Below are 15216 nucleotides of genomic sequence, written 5' to 3' on the forward strand. Positions count from 1 at the left end.
TTTGAGAACTGTCCGCTCAGATAATTTGCCCATTTAAAAATCATCACCACCATCGACATCATTACCATCATCATCGTTAGCTACTATTGAGCTGTTCGAGCTCCAAATTTGTTCTGATTGTTAACCCCTAATCAGATGAGGAATAGTTTGCAAACATTTATGCCATCCTGCAGGCTGTCTCTTCATACTGTTGCTATGTGTATATTTGCTATAACAATTTGCTATAACTCCACTTATCTCTTTCTGCTTTTGTGTATGCTTTTGAAGTCTTATCCAAAAATTGATTGGTCATGTCAATGTCCTGAAGTGTCCCTGTGCTTTCCAGTTCTGAATTTATCTCTAGTCTATCCTCTTTGAGTGGATTTTCCTTCAGGGGGCTACTTTCATGGCTATCCACTTTCCCATCATTATTTATTGATAGATTGCTCCATCTTCACTTATTTTCTTGGTGCCTTTGTTAAAAATTCAGTTGGAATTCCTTTGGACTTACTTGGGGTTCTTTGTTCCATTCCATTGGCTCATGTGTCTGCTATTATACCAGGGTTACACTGTTTTGGTTAGTGGTGTTTTGTAGTGCATTTTGAAGTTTGATATTATGATATCTATAATTTATTTTCTTAAATCTTATGGCTCAGGTTGGCTTTGACTGTGGTCTTTTGTAGTTTGATATGATTTTAGGGTTGCCTTCTCTATTTTGGTGAATTTCATTGGTGTCTTTGTTAGGATGACATTGAATTTATCAGTCACTTTGGGCAGTTTGGACATTTTAGTACTATTAATTCTTCTAATATGTGAGCCTGAAGTATCTTTTTGCTTTTGGTGTCTATTTCCATTTTTTCCTCAGTGTCTTATATTTTTCATTGTATTGTTCATTTGCTTTCTTGCTTAAATTTATTCCCAGCTATTTTGTGGCTCTTGTTGAGTGGGATGTTTTAAAATCTAGGTCACCCGTGATGTATAGAAACACCACTGGGTTTCTGTATCCTGCTTTCATGTCCTGCAGCTTTACTGAATTTAATGGACATTAATTGACCACTTACTAAATGCCAAACAATGCCATAAGAAGGGTATTTCCATCAGAGAAAACACCGAGGACTAGGGAAAGTGAAGGAACAATTGAGTGTACTGACTGCTTGACACGTAGTACAGGAGGTGCAGGGTGACTCAGAGGTAAGAGCTTCCCGAGGCACCAGGTTACGTGGCTGCTTGTGGCCTGCATTTGGATTCCTGGCTTGACATTTGAGCTGAGCTAACAGCAGAACTCATCACCGCTGACGTTTCTTTTACCGTCTTTCTGGAGTAAAATGGTGCCTGTCCAGTTCACGAGGGGTCACAGCGACACTGCTCAGCCCCACGCAAACGCTCAGCTTGTCAGCTGCCTTGTTCCTGCCTCTGTCTCACACCACCTGTGCACTGAAAAGAGTGGCTTTTCCCTGACCCTGCCAGCTGTCCTCTTTCTTCCAGAGAAGAGCCATTTCTGCTGACCCAAGTTGTCTTCTGCCATTTTACTGCTTTTCAAGAAAGCAAAGCAGAGGGGCACGCGGTGGCTACAGATGGCTTTGGGAAGCTTTCGGGAAAATGTCTCCATCTGGGGCCTCTTTCCCACCTCCGTATGCCCTGCACTCCTTTAGGAGGGAGCTGGAACTGAGCGCATCCCTCTGTGGTAACTGGCATCCATTGCAAATGTCATGGCCATTTGTTCATTGACATTCCATGGGTCTTCTACTCCCTCTCCAAGGGAAAACCAACTTGTTAGTACCTTGCAGAGTGCAGAGCCCGTGACAGATACATCTGGGGAGCAGAAGAAAAGTAAAGGATGCTCTTTGCCATACTGAATGCTGGTTCTGGTTTCTCTGGGCTTATATTTGGCCCCAACCAGATGCTGAGCAAACTTGTCAGGTTCTGCTGGCACCCTGTGCTCTCAGCCAGCTTCATTTCCTCTAGAGCTGTTTGCATCCCTGGAATTGAGAGTCTGTGTTTGTCAAATCCTTTGCTGTCCTCTGGCACAGCTTGACGCCACTGGCTCTCCAGCTGCCTGGAGACATGTTCAGTTGGTTTAAGAGCCAGGCTTCCATGAACCTGGGGCATTCTGTTCAGGGGAATGCAGGGCCTCCTTACGCCATCCCTGGGGAAGCACCCATGGCTCCGCTGTCCTTTAAAGGTTACAGACTCACTGGGGTACATCTTGAGACAAGCAGATGGCCTTGGACCCAAAGGTGTCTAGTGAGGAGCAGGTGTGAGGACTTGTAATCCACATGGCACAGGGGGAGCATCACTGAGCTCCCAGAGCTGTCCTCACATGGTCAGTGAGTCATTAGGTTGTAGGGAGGAGAGGCTGGCTTTGTTCTTTGTGGCCTCAAAAGAGAGGAGTAGAGGAACAGAGGGACATTCCAGGGCTTTGGTTCGATGGAGGTTTCTAGCTGTTGTTAGCTCTACAGAGGAGAATTGGGCTCCTTCGAGCTTCTACTAGACAACCAATTGCCAGGATGCATAAGGAGTTTTTGAACATTTACAAGGCATCTAAGCTAGATTAGAAGCAGAGTCCTTCCAGCCTGGGGTTCTAGTTCTTGAAACTTTCTGGTAAATACTTAGAAGAGCAATCCCGGGGAAGGGGTGAAGCTTGGCCGTGGTGAGAATCCAGAAATACCTAAGTCTGAGTGGTGCAGACGTGCGCACATCTGGGCATGCATTCAATTAGAGGGGAGCCTGAAGAGAATGCTTTATCAGGTTCAAGCAGCATTAGGAACGGATGTGGACAGAAAGCAATTAGCCGTCATCAAATATTAAAAATATCAATCAGCTCCTACTTGCTGTATGGCATCTCTAATTAGCAAAAAGTGTTTTTAAATTTTGTACTTTCAAGTAAGAGTTGTGGTAAGGGAGGCACCTTGCTGAGTCTTTAACACAATGTGTAAAACTAAAGCCGTTGTGCAAAACAAAGGGAATAATTCTGTTTTTATCACACGCTCATCTTCCACGAGAGTCAAAGCCCATCTTCAAACTCCTCCTTTCTTGTCTTCTCCTCCTTGGGATCAGCAATGACTGGACCTGGCAAGCAGTTTCTGTCACTAGGGCCCACAGAGTTGCTGCTGGCCCTGCCCTGCCTAGCTCTCCTTGAGCAAAGGTCTGCGCTGTCCATTGTGGCTGGACTTGAGCATCCCTGGGGTGCCCTGGTGAGAGGTCTCCTTTGGGTGTCACTTTGTCCCTTTCAGGAGGACAGGGAACTTAGTGAGAAGGGCCTTGGAGATAGGTGACATAGTGTATATTCCGTGTATATTGTCCCTGAGAGCCATTGGAAATGCAATTCTGTTGTATAATGCTGTTCTCTAATAGCCACTATCAGATTAGCTGTCCCTGATTGAGAAAGTCCATCAGGATTGGACCTGTTGATTTATGTTCCCTCTGAGAAGGAGAGGATGGGGAGAGCCGTTAGCTCCTCACCCCAAATTCCCACACCCCTCCCAGCCATCTGTATGTAGTTCCGCTGTGATGCCAGCAGCCTCTTCCGGTGCTAAGACTATAAAGGCTGGAGGAGGTTCACTGGTGAAGGGGTCCATTAGGGTGGCCATCATCCATGTTGGGTGGAGACTTTTCAGCCAGTGGCCCCTCACCAGTGTTCTGTAAGGAAGCCCAGTAAACTCACCGGTTCCCAGGGTGAAATATGCTGCAGTTGTAGTTTGGCTTGATCCTGGCATCTTGTGAGGAGGGAATAGACGTTGTGTGTGTCTCCCAAGGGAAGATTCATAGAAGAAATCCCAGTAGAGTGCCCTTTAAACTCTCCCTAGGCCCACAGGCTGTGCTTAGTTAGTGGGTGGTGCTGAACCCCCGGCAGAGAAATGCAGCGCAGAAGCAGTGTCTAGTTCAATGGAAGCGTTGCTTAGCTACCCACAGTCCAGTGTCTGAGGCCGTGTCTTGGGTGGCCGCAGGAGAAGGAACAGCATCTTTTAATTCCATGCAAGCCTGGCTTGAATCCCAGCCTGCCTTGATTCTGTCTTTGGACAAGTGACCTCAGCAATCTGAACTTCCATCTCCTCCTTCAAGTAATGTGTCTTCATGGGGTTCGGGGGAGTCCATGGGCACAGAGGCCAGTTGGTGCGTTGTGTGGCTCCCAGATGACATCTGATGAGAACCAATTCCTTCCTTCCTTCCTTCCTTCCTTCCTTCCTTCCTTCCTTCCTGCCTGCCTTCCTGCCTTCCTGCCTTCCTGCCTTCCTCCCTCTCTTCCTCCCTTCCTCCCTTCCTCCCTTCCTCTCTTCCTCTCTTCCTCTCTTCCTCTCTTCCTCCCTCCCTCCCTCCCTCCCTTCCTTCCTTCCTTCCTTCCTTCCTTCCTTCCTTCCTTCCTTCCTTCCTCTCTTCCTTCCTTCCTTTTTCCTTTCTTTCCTCTCTTCCCATCATTATAAAGAAAAGGGCAACAGGGTGTTTATTGACTGTGGGAATGATTTCATTTCCTTGTTGGTATTAGTGCTAAAGTCACAGTTTGAGGAAAGGAGGAGATGAGGGGATGGGTTTCAGGACACCTCACGTCACTCCATAGCTGGCATCACTTGGTAGTCAAGTTGAATGTTTGCAATGTTAATTTCAGTTGTCTTCTAGATGATAGATGGAGAGTTCAAGACCCCATAGTATGAGCCAGAGGCCCACAACTAGATGCCTATTCAACACCATTATTCTTCTTCAAGCTCAGGGTACCAGAGACCTAGCCTGTGACAACACAGAGGTGACAGAGAGAAGAGGAATGTGTGGAACATTAGGCTTTGAAAAGTTCTGACTCCCAAGTGGTCACTAAAGGGATGGGTTGGGTGGTGACCAGAGCAGAACCACAGAGTATTGTGATCCCCCAGAGACTGAGGGCAATGGGAGAAGCAGCTCTTACTGTGGGCGAGGGTGTCTGGAGGGTGAGCGTGTGTGTTGAGAAAACAATAAAAATGAACTTTATTTAGACTGTGGTAACGAGAAAGAGATTGTTGGGTGTGGAGGCACTTGAGTGTAGGAGGAGACGGGATACTGAGTAACCCAGATGTGCCGAGGAAAACATGTGAGTGAAGTGTGTGTTTGAAATGCTTGTCTATTTTTTGCCTTCAAATCAGCAGGGCAGGGGCAGTAAACATAAAAGAAAAACCCAAACTAGAATACTGTCACATAAAATAAGAAAGGGTGATAAGCAGAAAACAAAACAAGGCTCCATAAATAATTTAAAATATATAAACAAGAGTAAATATATTACTACTACTAATAAAAGAAAGTTCTCAAATACTGTTACATGCTCATAAGATGCATATCTAAAACACAGACATATGGAAGAATTAAAAATAAAGAATAGGAAAAGATATGCCAGATATATACAAAGAAAGTTAACCCAGGGGCATTATTATTAGTAAAAATAATTTTAAGAACAAGTCTTTTAATAGCATTCAGTAGAGATAGTAAACAAAGACGTAGTGCCAAGAAGGTGGAACAGCAAGGGACTCGTAGATGCTAATTATACAAAACTAACAGAACAAGAGAGAGCACGAGCTATTAGAGGATATTTCATATAACTTAATGTGCCAGAATCTTGACTGGACCCAGGTGATTTCGATTAGGATGTCCCAAGCTTGTACACTAATGTCAGGAAAACACTGTACCCAAGCCTTAGAGTTCCCTAATTGGCTCTAGCTTTCAGTTTGAAATAGCCTAGAGTCACCTGACAAGGGTTCAGTTGAAGGATGCCCAGGTAATTTTGGCCTGTGGGCATGTCTATGGAGGATTGCCTTGATTGTTGATGGATGCAGAAGGGGCCAGCCCACTGTGAGTAGTGTCATTCTCTGGGCAAGAGGTCTTGGGGTCTCTAAGAAAGCTAGGTAAGCATGGATCTGGGACCGAGCTAGCAAGGAGCATTCCTCCATGGTGTCTGCTTCAAGTTCTTGCTTAAGTTCCTGCATTGCCTTCCCTCAGTGATGGCCTTGACCTAGAAGTGTAAGCTGAAATAAACCCTTTCTTCCCTAAGTTGCTTTTGGTCAGAGTGTTTTTATCACAGCAACAAGCAGGAAACTAGCACTAAAATGTTTGTAGTATTTAAGCGCATGTGAAATACTTAGAAAAAGTGTGTTCTGGTTACAAGATACATTTCTAACAGGATATGGTAAAAGCCAGTTTCTAAGCCAATACAATAAAATTAGAAATGAAGATGAAAAGATAGAACAATGAACAGCCACACATTTTTAAACTATGTACTCTTAGTTAATCCATGTGTTAAAAGGAAGTAATATGGGGGCCTGAGAGATGGCTTGGTGGTTAAGGGCCCGCACTGCTCATGCAGAGAACCTGGGTTCAGTTCCCAGCACCCATGTGGTGGCTCACAACCATCTTGTAACTCCGGTTCCAGGGGATCCCACACCCTCTTCTGGCTTCTGAGCTCATTGCATGCACATAGTGTGCATGTGTACTTCGTAGTCTAATGAGGCATTCTCAGTAAGACATGTATGAGATTAGGGTTTTTTTAATTGAAAATTTATACAACATATTCTGATCACAGTTTCTCCTCCCATCTCCTAAATCCTTCCTGCCTCACCACTCAGCCAACTCCATACCTTCTTTCTCTAGAAAACAAATAGGAAAAAAAATAAGCAAATAAATCAGAATTAAACAAAACCAAAAACCAGCAAAAATGGACAAGAAACACAAAACAGACATACACACATAAATACAGATGTTCACACACAAAAAAAACAAGACCCATAAAAACACAAAATCAGAAACCATAATATACAAGCAAAAAGCCAGTAAGATAAAAATTGCCCAAACACGGCAATACAAGACAAATATAATCTACAAAGACACAATTGTGTTTGCTTTGTGTTGGTCATTGCTACTGTGCCTGGGGCCTACCCTTAACTGTGGTTTGTATATTTAGTGAGACTCCATTGGAAAAAAATCTGATTTTTCCTTTGCAAGCAGTTGTCACTCGGGGATAGGTTCTTGGTTGGGGATGGGAGATCTTACGTCACCCATTTTACTCAGCGTTGTACAAAGGTACCAGCAAGGAGGGAGGGAATGAAACTCTCCTTCTGGAGAATCAAGGAGAACCTGGAGACAAACAGTAGAACTAACAAGAGATTCCTCAGGACTCTCTGAGTATAGAGGAAGTCCAGTAAAACCAGCAATAGTTTATGCTACAGTAGGAAGCAGTGAGAACATGTAATAGAAGAGCATGGTATTTGTAAGAGCAACACAAGTCAGGACATATAGAACAGTGTCAATAAAAACATGTTAGCTTGTGCAGAAACTGTATCATGGTGTCAAAGAATAGCCAAGAAAATTTGCATAAATGAAAAGTGATATTAGACTCATTGATAGAAAAATTCAATATTATTAGCATGCCAAAATACTTTAAAATTAATGTATAAGTTCAATGTAGTTCTAGTAAAAATCCTAAGAGGATATTTTTATGGAACTTGACAAGCTGATATGAAAATAAATTGGGAATATTAAAGGGCCAGAATAGCAAAGAAGACTTTGAGGAGTAACATAAGAAGATACACTCTGCCAGATATCAGGACTCATTAAAAGGAGGGTGAGTAGAATGCTTGATCTTTTTGATACATTTGGACTCCGCTCACAGTGCTCTCTCCACCAACTATCAATGGGAGAATTAGCCCTAGCTGTCGCTGCCTCTCCCCCTCCCCCTTCCTCCCTCCCTCCCCCTCCTTCTTCCCTCCCTCACCCCTTTCTTTCATCCTGCTTCCCTACTGTCAAGGGAAGTCTGTCTTCAAAATATATTCCAGGGCCTGGGGAGATGCTCAGTCAGTAACATGCTTGTCTTGCAGTCAAGAGGCCTGAGTTCAGATCATCAGAATCCGTATAAAAGTCAGGTGTGGTGGTACAGGTCTGTAAGCCCAGCACCGGGGAGGCAGAGGTTGGTAGATCCCTATGGATCCTTGGCCAGCCAACCTAGCCCAATCCATGAGCTCCAAGTTCAGTGAGAGATCTTGTCTTAAAAAATTAAGGTGGAGGGCAACTGAGGAAGACACTTGATGTCAACATCTGGCCTCATACACATGGACACACATATGCACATGTATACATACAAACTATACAAATACATATATTAATATATATATATATATAGTATACAGAATATATGTGTGTACACATGTATATGTGTATATTCCAGGGTCAAATCATGCCTTTGGACTGTCTCTGCCACTGACTCGTCTCTACAACCAGAATCTCCCACCTGACAGCCAACTTCCTATTCTCAGTGTCTGTTTGTCCTGTCTGTTCTGTATAGAGAACAGCCAGAGAATCCCTAGCAAGACAACAGTTTTACTGTGCCATCCTCTGCTCAGCACTCAGCAGCATCTGTCCATCTCTCTCAGGTAAAATTCTAGAATACTTACATTGTCTCTCAGGGCCCTACTTGATCTGTCTCACCTCTTGGGTTCCTATGTCACCCTCACTTCACTCAGGCCACACAGTGTCCTTTGGTGTGACAGACTCTTGCTGGTACTTGATCGCCCCACTGCCTCGGCGTCTTTGAAGTCAGCATCCTTTTAGGACTCACTTGGAACACTGTTAAATCGCCCTCTCCCTTCGCTCCCATCTCTCTGATAGTGTTCTACTCTTCTTACTTTTTAAAGTTCTTTGTTACTCTCTCTGCATCATCTGTGTATTGATTCTTATGTTTGTGTTTATTCACTGAAATCTGTATCCTAGAAAAAGGTAAGATCATGTCTATTTCTTGGTTCAGGTACTCCAGGTGCTTAGAACACTTCTGGTATCTAGCAGACACTGCATAAATAGTCATTGAATACATGAATGAACAAGAGTGTAGTATGGGTGCTAGGACAGAGAGATGAATGGAATACAACAGAGATGCCCGAGAGAAAGCCATATCTATTGATGTTTGGTGTGTGGGGAGGGGAGGATGGACTATTTAGTACGTAACTATTGACTTGGGATATTTGCTCTCCACATTAAAAATAAAATAAAATAAAATAAAATTGAATGCCTACTGTATACAAATGTCCCACAACACCCTTCTTTACACCTCACACAAAATTTACTTCCAGATATTCTAGTAAGTAAAATGAAGAGGAAACGTAGCTTTCTTGTTTAAGTGCACATACATGACCACATACACTCAAAACCAAGTAATAGAATGTTTGATTATGCTGGATCCAGTAAACTCAAGCATTGTTTTAATCTCCCAAGGCATTATTTCTGGCACGTGCAGCTCCTCAGGGGACATTGCCTGGCTGGAGCCTGACTATCCACCCCACTAGGGGTCATTTCTTGTTCCCTATTGAATATTAGGAAATTGACTCTCTTTTTACTTGTAGTTAATGTTTTGCTTATATGCTAGTTACTTTTCTATTGTTGTGATAAGACACCATGACCAGGGCAACCCATAGAAGGAAAGGCTTCTTTGAGTTTCTGGTTCCAGAGAGATAAAAGTCCATCACTGTTACACCTCCTAAGCTTCCCACACAGCTGGTGACTAACTTGAGGGGCAAGCATTCAAACGCCTGAGGCAATAGGGGACATTCTCATTCAATCCACCACATTCCACTCCCTGGCCCCCATATTCTCATGACCACCTTACAGTGCAAAGGCATTTAGTTCAATTTCAAAAGTCCCCAGTCTTTCACAATATCAACATTGTTTAAAAGTCTAAAACAGTCTTTCTGAGACAGTCACTTAATTATAAGCCTATGTGAAATAAAAAAGAAAATTACATACTTCTAACATATAAGGGCATGAAATATACCTTACTATTCCAAAAGAGAGGAATGGAGGCATAGTGAAGAAATCCTGGACCAAAGTCGTATGGAACCTTTGAAGGGTAAACTTCAAATCCTGTAGCTCCATATCCAGTGCCAAAGCTTCAGATGGCTCCACCTTCTAGCTTTGCTACCTGCAACAAGCACTCTTGGGGCTGGTTCCACTCCCTGTCTGCAGCTCTCTTTGGCAAATATCCCATGGCTCTGGCATCTCTGACATCTTGGGGTCTTCAAGGTAATCCAGGCTTCGCTTTCACAGCTTTAAGCAGGAGCCTTTCTGGGCCTCCATGTAGAGACTCCCCTGCCACATGCCTGGGCTCAGCGGCTCTCCTTAACCATGGAGGAAAATTCTGCAACCACTTTACTTGTGTGTCCTTCATGTCTCTAAAGCCAGAAGCATGTGGACAACGCTGTCAAGTTTGCCTGCTTGCTTGGGATGGAGCCGGCCCCCTTGAATCACATCTGCAGCCATTTTCCTTTGTTGTTGCTATTTAGGAGCAGAAACATTCTTTAGGCCTTTCCTTTTTACAAGTTAGAAGCTGAGCTAGATGAAGTCTTGCCCTGAGCGTACCCTTCCCTTTATCGCAATGCAGACCAGGCCTCTCTTGACCCCCTTGTCTGCAAGCCTTGGCTACAACATTAAGGTTCCTGGTGCTCTTTTTTCTTATTGAACTGTGTATTTTGTATTTCTTTTAGTCCTACTTGCTCCTTTTCACTGTAGAGCTACATAAGAGTGATTACTAATAACCATGTGATGGAGTCAATATTAGGCTTTCTTGATGTTTCCTCCACCAAAGAAATTAGTATGTTACTCAGGCAAATTCTTAGGATAAGACCAGACAGCCATGTTCTTTGCCAAAATATCACAAGAATGATCTCTAGCCCAGTTGCTGATATTGCTCCCCTTTGAGACCCCCTCAAGCTGGGCCTCCACAGTCTGCACAGCTTTCAGCCCTGCTGTCTTCTAAGCCCCTACTAGGATGGCCCATTAAAGCTCTGCTCAGCCACTTTTCTAGTCCAAAGTCCCAAAGTTCTTTGTGTTTCTCTATGAAACAGCACGGCCAGGCCTGTTACCACAATATCCTACTCCTGGTACCAACTTCTAAGGCAACTTATATATAAAAGAGTTTATCTGGATTTATGGGCATCTAGTTTGCAGAGGGCTAGATTTCACGTTGGTGAGCAGAGCAGCAGGAGACTGGGACTAGATACTGAGAGCAGAAGCTTGGGGCTCACTGATTGAACTTCAAGCACAAGACAGAGAGGAAACTGTGAACAGTGTGAGTCCTTTTTGCTTTTGTTTCAGTGAGTAGCCCTGGCTGTCCTGGAACTTGCTTTGTAGACCAGGCTGGCCTCGAACTCAGAGCTCCACCTTTCTCTAATTCCTAAGTGCTGGGAATAAAGGCATGTGCCACCACCACCCAGCGAGTCTTTAAACTCAAAAATCCCACCTCCAGTGATGTACTTCCTCCAATAACACTGTTAGGATCCTGTATATGCACAGCTCGGGGTCTTGTGTCTTACGTCTTACGTCAATCGGCAGGCACTGGCAACTATGTGGTCACGCAATCTGAGCCTTAAAAAAGCCGGAAGCGGACCCCCACACTCTCTGTGTTCTCTCCCTGCTCCCTGTTCCCTGCTCTGCTCCCGCCATCTTTCTTTCTCTCCAGGCCTGGTTCTCCCCCCTCCTATCCTCTCCTCCTTTCTAATAAAGCTCTTTTTAACTCAGGTAGCCTGGCTGTGACTTTTCCGCCTGTAACCAGCGCCGCCACCAGCGGCACCACACCTCCAAAGCCTCACCAAACAGCTCCACCAGCTGGTGACATCTCATTCAAACCTCCACTGCTTGTCTTTAAAAGCTTACATAGAACAGTCAACCCTTATCTGTGGAGGATGCTTCAAGATCTGCCTGAAGCAATAAGCCACTCTATGTATGCATTCAGTGGCTTCTATTCTGTGTGTTGGAATCCCTTTGATTACCACTCTTGAAGTTTGAGGCCTTCACTAAGGCCAATAAGGGCTCTCTGAATACTAGCACTGAAATACTGCCACAGTTGATCTGATTTCTGAGATGGCAAAGTCACTAATGGGTGGAGGCATAGACAGAGTGGACACACTGGACAAGGGATGGCTCATGAACTGACTGGGAAAGAATGGAGTGGTGTGAAATCTCCTCATGCTACAATGGGGCGGGGTACGATTTATTAACCGGGAACTGATTATTTCTGGAATTTTCTACTGGATACTTTTAGATAATGATTGTTAACAAGAAAGTAAAGCCACAGATAAAGGGAGACCACTGTATCATACAGATGGATGGCCTGGACAGCCTGGGACCAACTGGGCCTGCATTGAAAGGTCAGGGAGGGATGGCGGTCAAATGGCCTTTTAAAATGCACCGCTTATGGAAGTCCATGGCACCCTTGTACACCATCACTGTTAGTCATGGCACAGTGCAGCACTGTATTGTTCACAGAGCCCCACAGATGTTAGACCCTCTATGGTCAGTGCCCTCAGCTCAGCACAACTCTTTGTACCCCAGGAGGGAGCTGCCCACCTCCCTTTTTCCTTCTCCAGCTATGCCCTGTTGTCTTGGCTAAGCCAGGGCACAGCAAGAAAACCAGCTTGCCAGTGACCCCATGTGCCACAGCCACGGACACTCGGTTTGAAAGATGCTCAGCACACTTTATATTTAGTTCCAGCAAACAATTCATTTGACAACAGGAGAGATGATATTATAGCAGTACTCAAGGGACATAGACTCTTATGCTGTCACTACGTGTTCTGCTTTTTAAAAATGGTTATGTTTTACATTTTTAAACTAATAGGAGCTACTACAGGAAAAAAAAAAACCCTTTTCCCCCCACAGGGTTTCACTCTGTAGCCTAGGCTGGCCCTGAACTTGCAGCAAATCTTGCTACCCCAGCCTTTCCTATGCTGAGATTACGGATGTGAGCCACCACACCCAGAGACAGAAAATTCCAAAAAATAAAAAGAAAGCTTTTTTACATATGTCACTCTGATAAAACCCTGGTTACAAATTTAGTATATTTCTTTCCAGTCTATTTTGGTATGATTATTTCTTTATAGTTATAATAAAAGCATGCATATAATTGTGTTTTTCCTTTTTAATTTAGCTGTAGATAATTATGATATAATCATATACATGTGGTACTATCAACATAATGGTAATTTTTACTGCATTGAATTTCATTATTTTGATTTATCACTGTTGAAAGCTATTAACCTATTTTTGCTAGATTTCTGCTCCCATTTTAATAGTAGAGTATTTCTGTATACTGTAAAACTTTTTGTCCACCATCTTTTTTCAGTTACCATGTTACTTTGAGTTTTTTAGAAGTATAATATTAGCGAATGTTAAGAAATGTCATGAAGTATATATTCTTATAGTCCCATCAAAAGTCTAGCTAGTAGAGAGCTTCTGCTCCAAAGGCAGGTGTTTGTTCACCCACTTGTTTCACCTAGAACTTAGTGTGTTGATTTGGATAAAAAAATGTTATTTGAACACTTGGTACCAGTGAATGGTGTTGTGAGGGTTATGGAACTTTGAGGAGGCGCAGCCTTGCTGGAGGAAGTATATCACTGGAGAGGGCTCTGAGGGTTTATAGCCTCACCTCACTTCCAGTTCTTCTTGGCTTCCTGTGTGTAGTTGCAATATAATCTCTCAGCTTCCTGTGCCTGCTGCCACGCCTTCCCCACCTTCACGGATTCATCACTCTTTGGAAACGTGTGCCAAAACAGGCTCTTCCTTGAGTTGCCTTTGGTCATGGTATTTTATCACAGCAACAAAAAAGTAACCAATAAAATCATATGTGACTCACTGAAGGCATATGAACCTTGGGAGACAGAGCAGTCTTGCTTACCTACGTGTGGAAATGGCTCAGAGAGCAGCAGGCATACTAAGCAGCTGGAGATCTTCCTGTAGAAGGTGGAGGTCCTGTGCTGGGCAATGCTGCCTTTATCACATGTGCATGTGGGCTTTGCAAAGCCAAGTCTTGGTTTGCGTCAGATGGCCAAAGGGATCTAGTGACTGCTGGTCTAAACGTGGTGATGGTGGGTTGAGTTTGTTGGTTGCTTGCAGTTTCTTAGCTGCCCTGAACCCCCTTTCCAACCCCTTGCTCATTTGCTAAGTAATGGAACTCACGAAATTTTACTTTTGGGATGAGCCTTGCTTTATTACTTGCAAATTTATTGTGACTTAGTATGTTTATAGCTGAACATATCTATTAAGTTGTTAGTTGTCAATAGCTGCCTCTATCTTTATTGATCTTGTATATTTCCCCCTTTTTTTTTTTTTTTTTGGTTTTTCGAGACAGGGTTTCTCTGTGTAGCTTTGCGCCTTTCCTGGAGCTCGCTTTGGAGACCAGGCTGGCCTCGAACTCACAGAGATCCGCCTGGCTCTGCCTCCCAAGTGCTGGGATTAAAGGCGTGCGCCACCACCGCCCGGCAAACATTTTTTTTTTATTTCCCCTTTTTAATCAACGCAGACTTACACATCTTTGTTACAATGATCCTGATCATTACATAAATTTCTATTAACTTATGAAGTAAATGTGGAAATATTCTTAAAATAGTTATCCTTTTACTATGTTATTTGGAAAAGTGTATTTTTGCTATCTTTAAATTATTTTGAGGAGTTTTAATATGGTCACTTATTATTGTTCGTGTGTGTGTGTGTGTGTGTGTGTGTGTGTGTGTGTGGTGTGTGTGTGTGTGCATGTGGAGGACAGAGCACATCTTCCTGGGAACTGGTTCTCTCCTTCCACCTGTTGAGCCCTCTTGTGGTTCCTGCTGTTCTTTCATGGTCCAGGGTGATTCTGCTGAGCTCAGCCCACCACCATTTTGTCACAAGAATACTGGGATTACAGATGCGAGCCTCCACATCTGGATTTGTGGCTCTGGGGATGGAACTCCAGTCATCAGGCTGTATAGCAAGCCTCCTACCTGCTGAGCCATCTTGCTGGCACTATATTATTCTTCAGTGCTGAAACCTTTGCTTTATATATTTTTTCAGTGTTAAAAACTCTGGGCCTTTTTGATCAGCTTCTCCATTCCAACAGGTGTGGTGACACATCGTAATCGCCTTGATTTGGATACAGGATTTATCTTTGTTTTGTTCTCTGCAGGAATGGGCTGCTTCTGGGGGGCCGAGCGCAAGTTCTGGCTCTTAAAAGGTGTATATTCAACCCAAGTGGGCTTTGCGGGAGGCTACACACGCAATCCCACCTACAAAGAAGTCTGCTCAGGTAGGGACTGTTGTTCAGTCACTGGAAGAACATGGGAGGGCTCATCCCTGCTGGTGGGTGACAAGATCTTTGAAATGCAAATATATTAAAAAATATGTATTTTTTCTCTGTCTTTTTTCAACCATTTCTGTAAATATACCTCCTTGCTTCTCCCATTATAGCTTTAGAGGATAATGAACTTCCTGTGG

At 43.8% G+C, this 15216-nt stretch overlaps 1 protein-coding gene across 5 annotated transcripts in view; it reads left to right on the forward strand.

Moving 5' to 3' along the window:
• The window catches only part of Msra (methionine sulfoxide reductase A), a 333498-nt gene that overhangs the window by 143111 nt on the left and 175171 nt on the right, over positions 1-15216 (forward strand). For all 5 annotated transcript variants that reach the window (XM_059273480.1, XM_059273481.1, XM_059273483.1 and 2 more), the window contains one exon: positions 14909-15028. In XM_059273480.1, the coding sequence (XP_059129463.1) occupies positions 14909-15028 (120 nt within the window). The remainder of the gene's footprint in view (positions 1-14908; positions 15029-15216) is intronic.

This window comes from Peromyscus eremicus, chromosome 9, assembly GCF_949786415.1.
Source record: "Peromyscus eremicus chromosome 9, PerEre_H2_v1, whole genome shotgun sequence".
In the NCBI taxonomy this organism is placed as follows: domain Eukaryota; kingdom Metazoa; phylum Chordata; class Mammalia; order Rodentia; family Cricetidae; genus Peromyscus; species Peromyscus eremicus.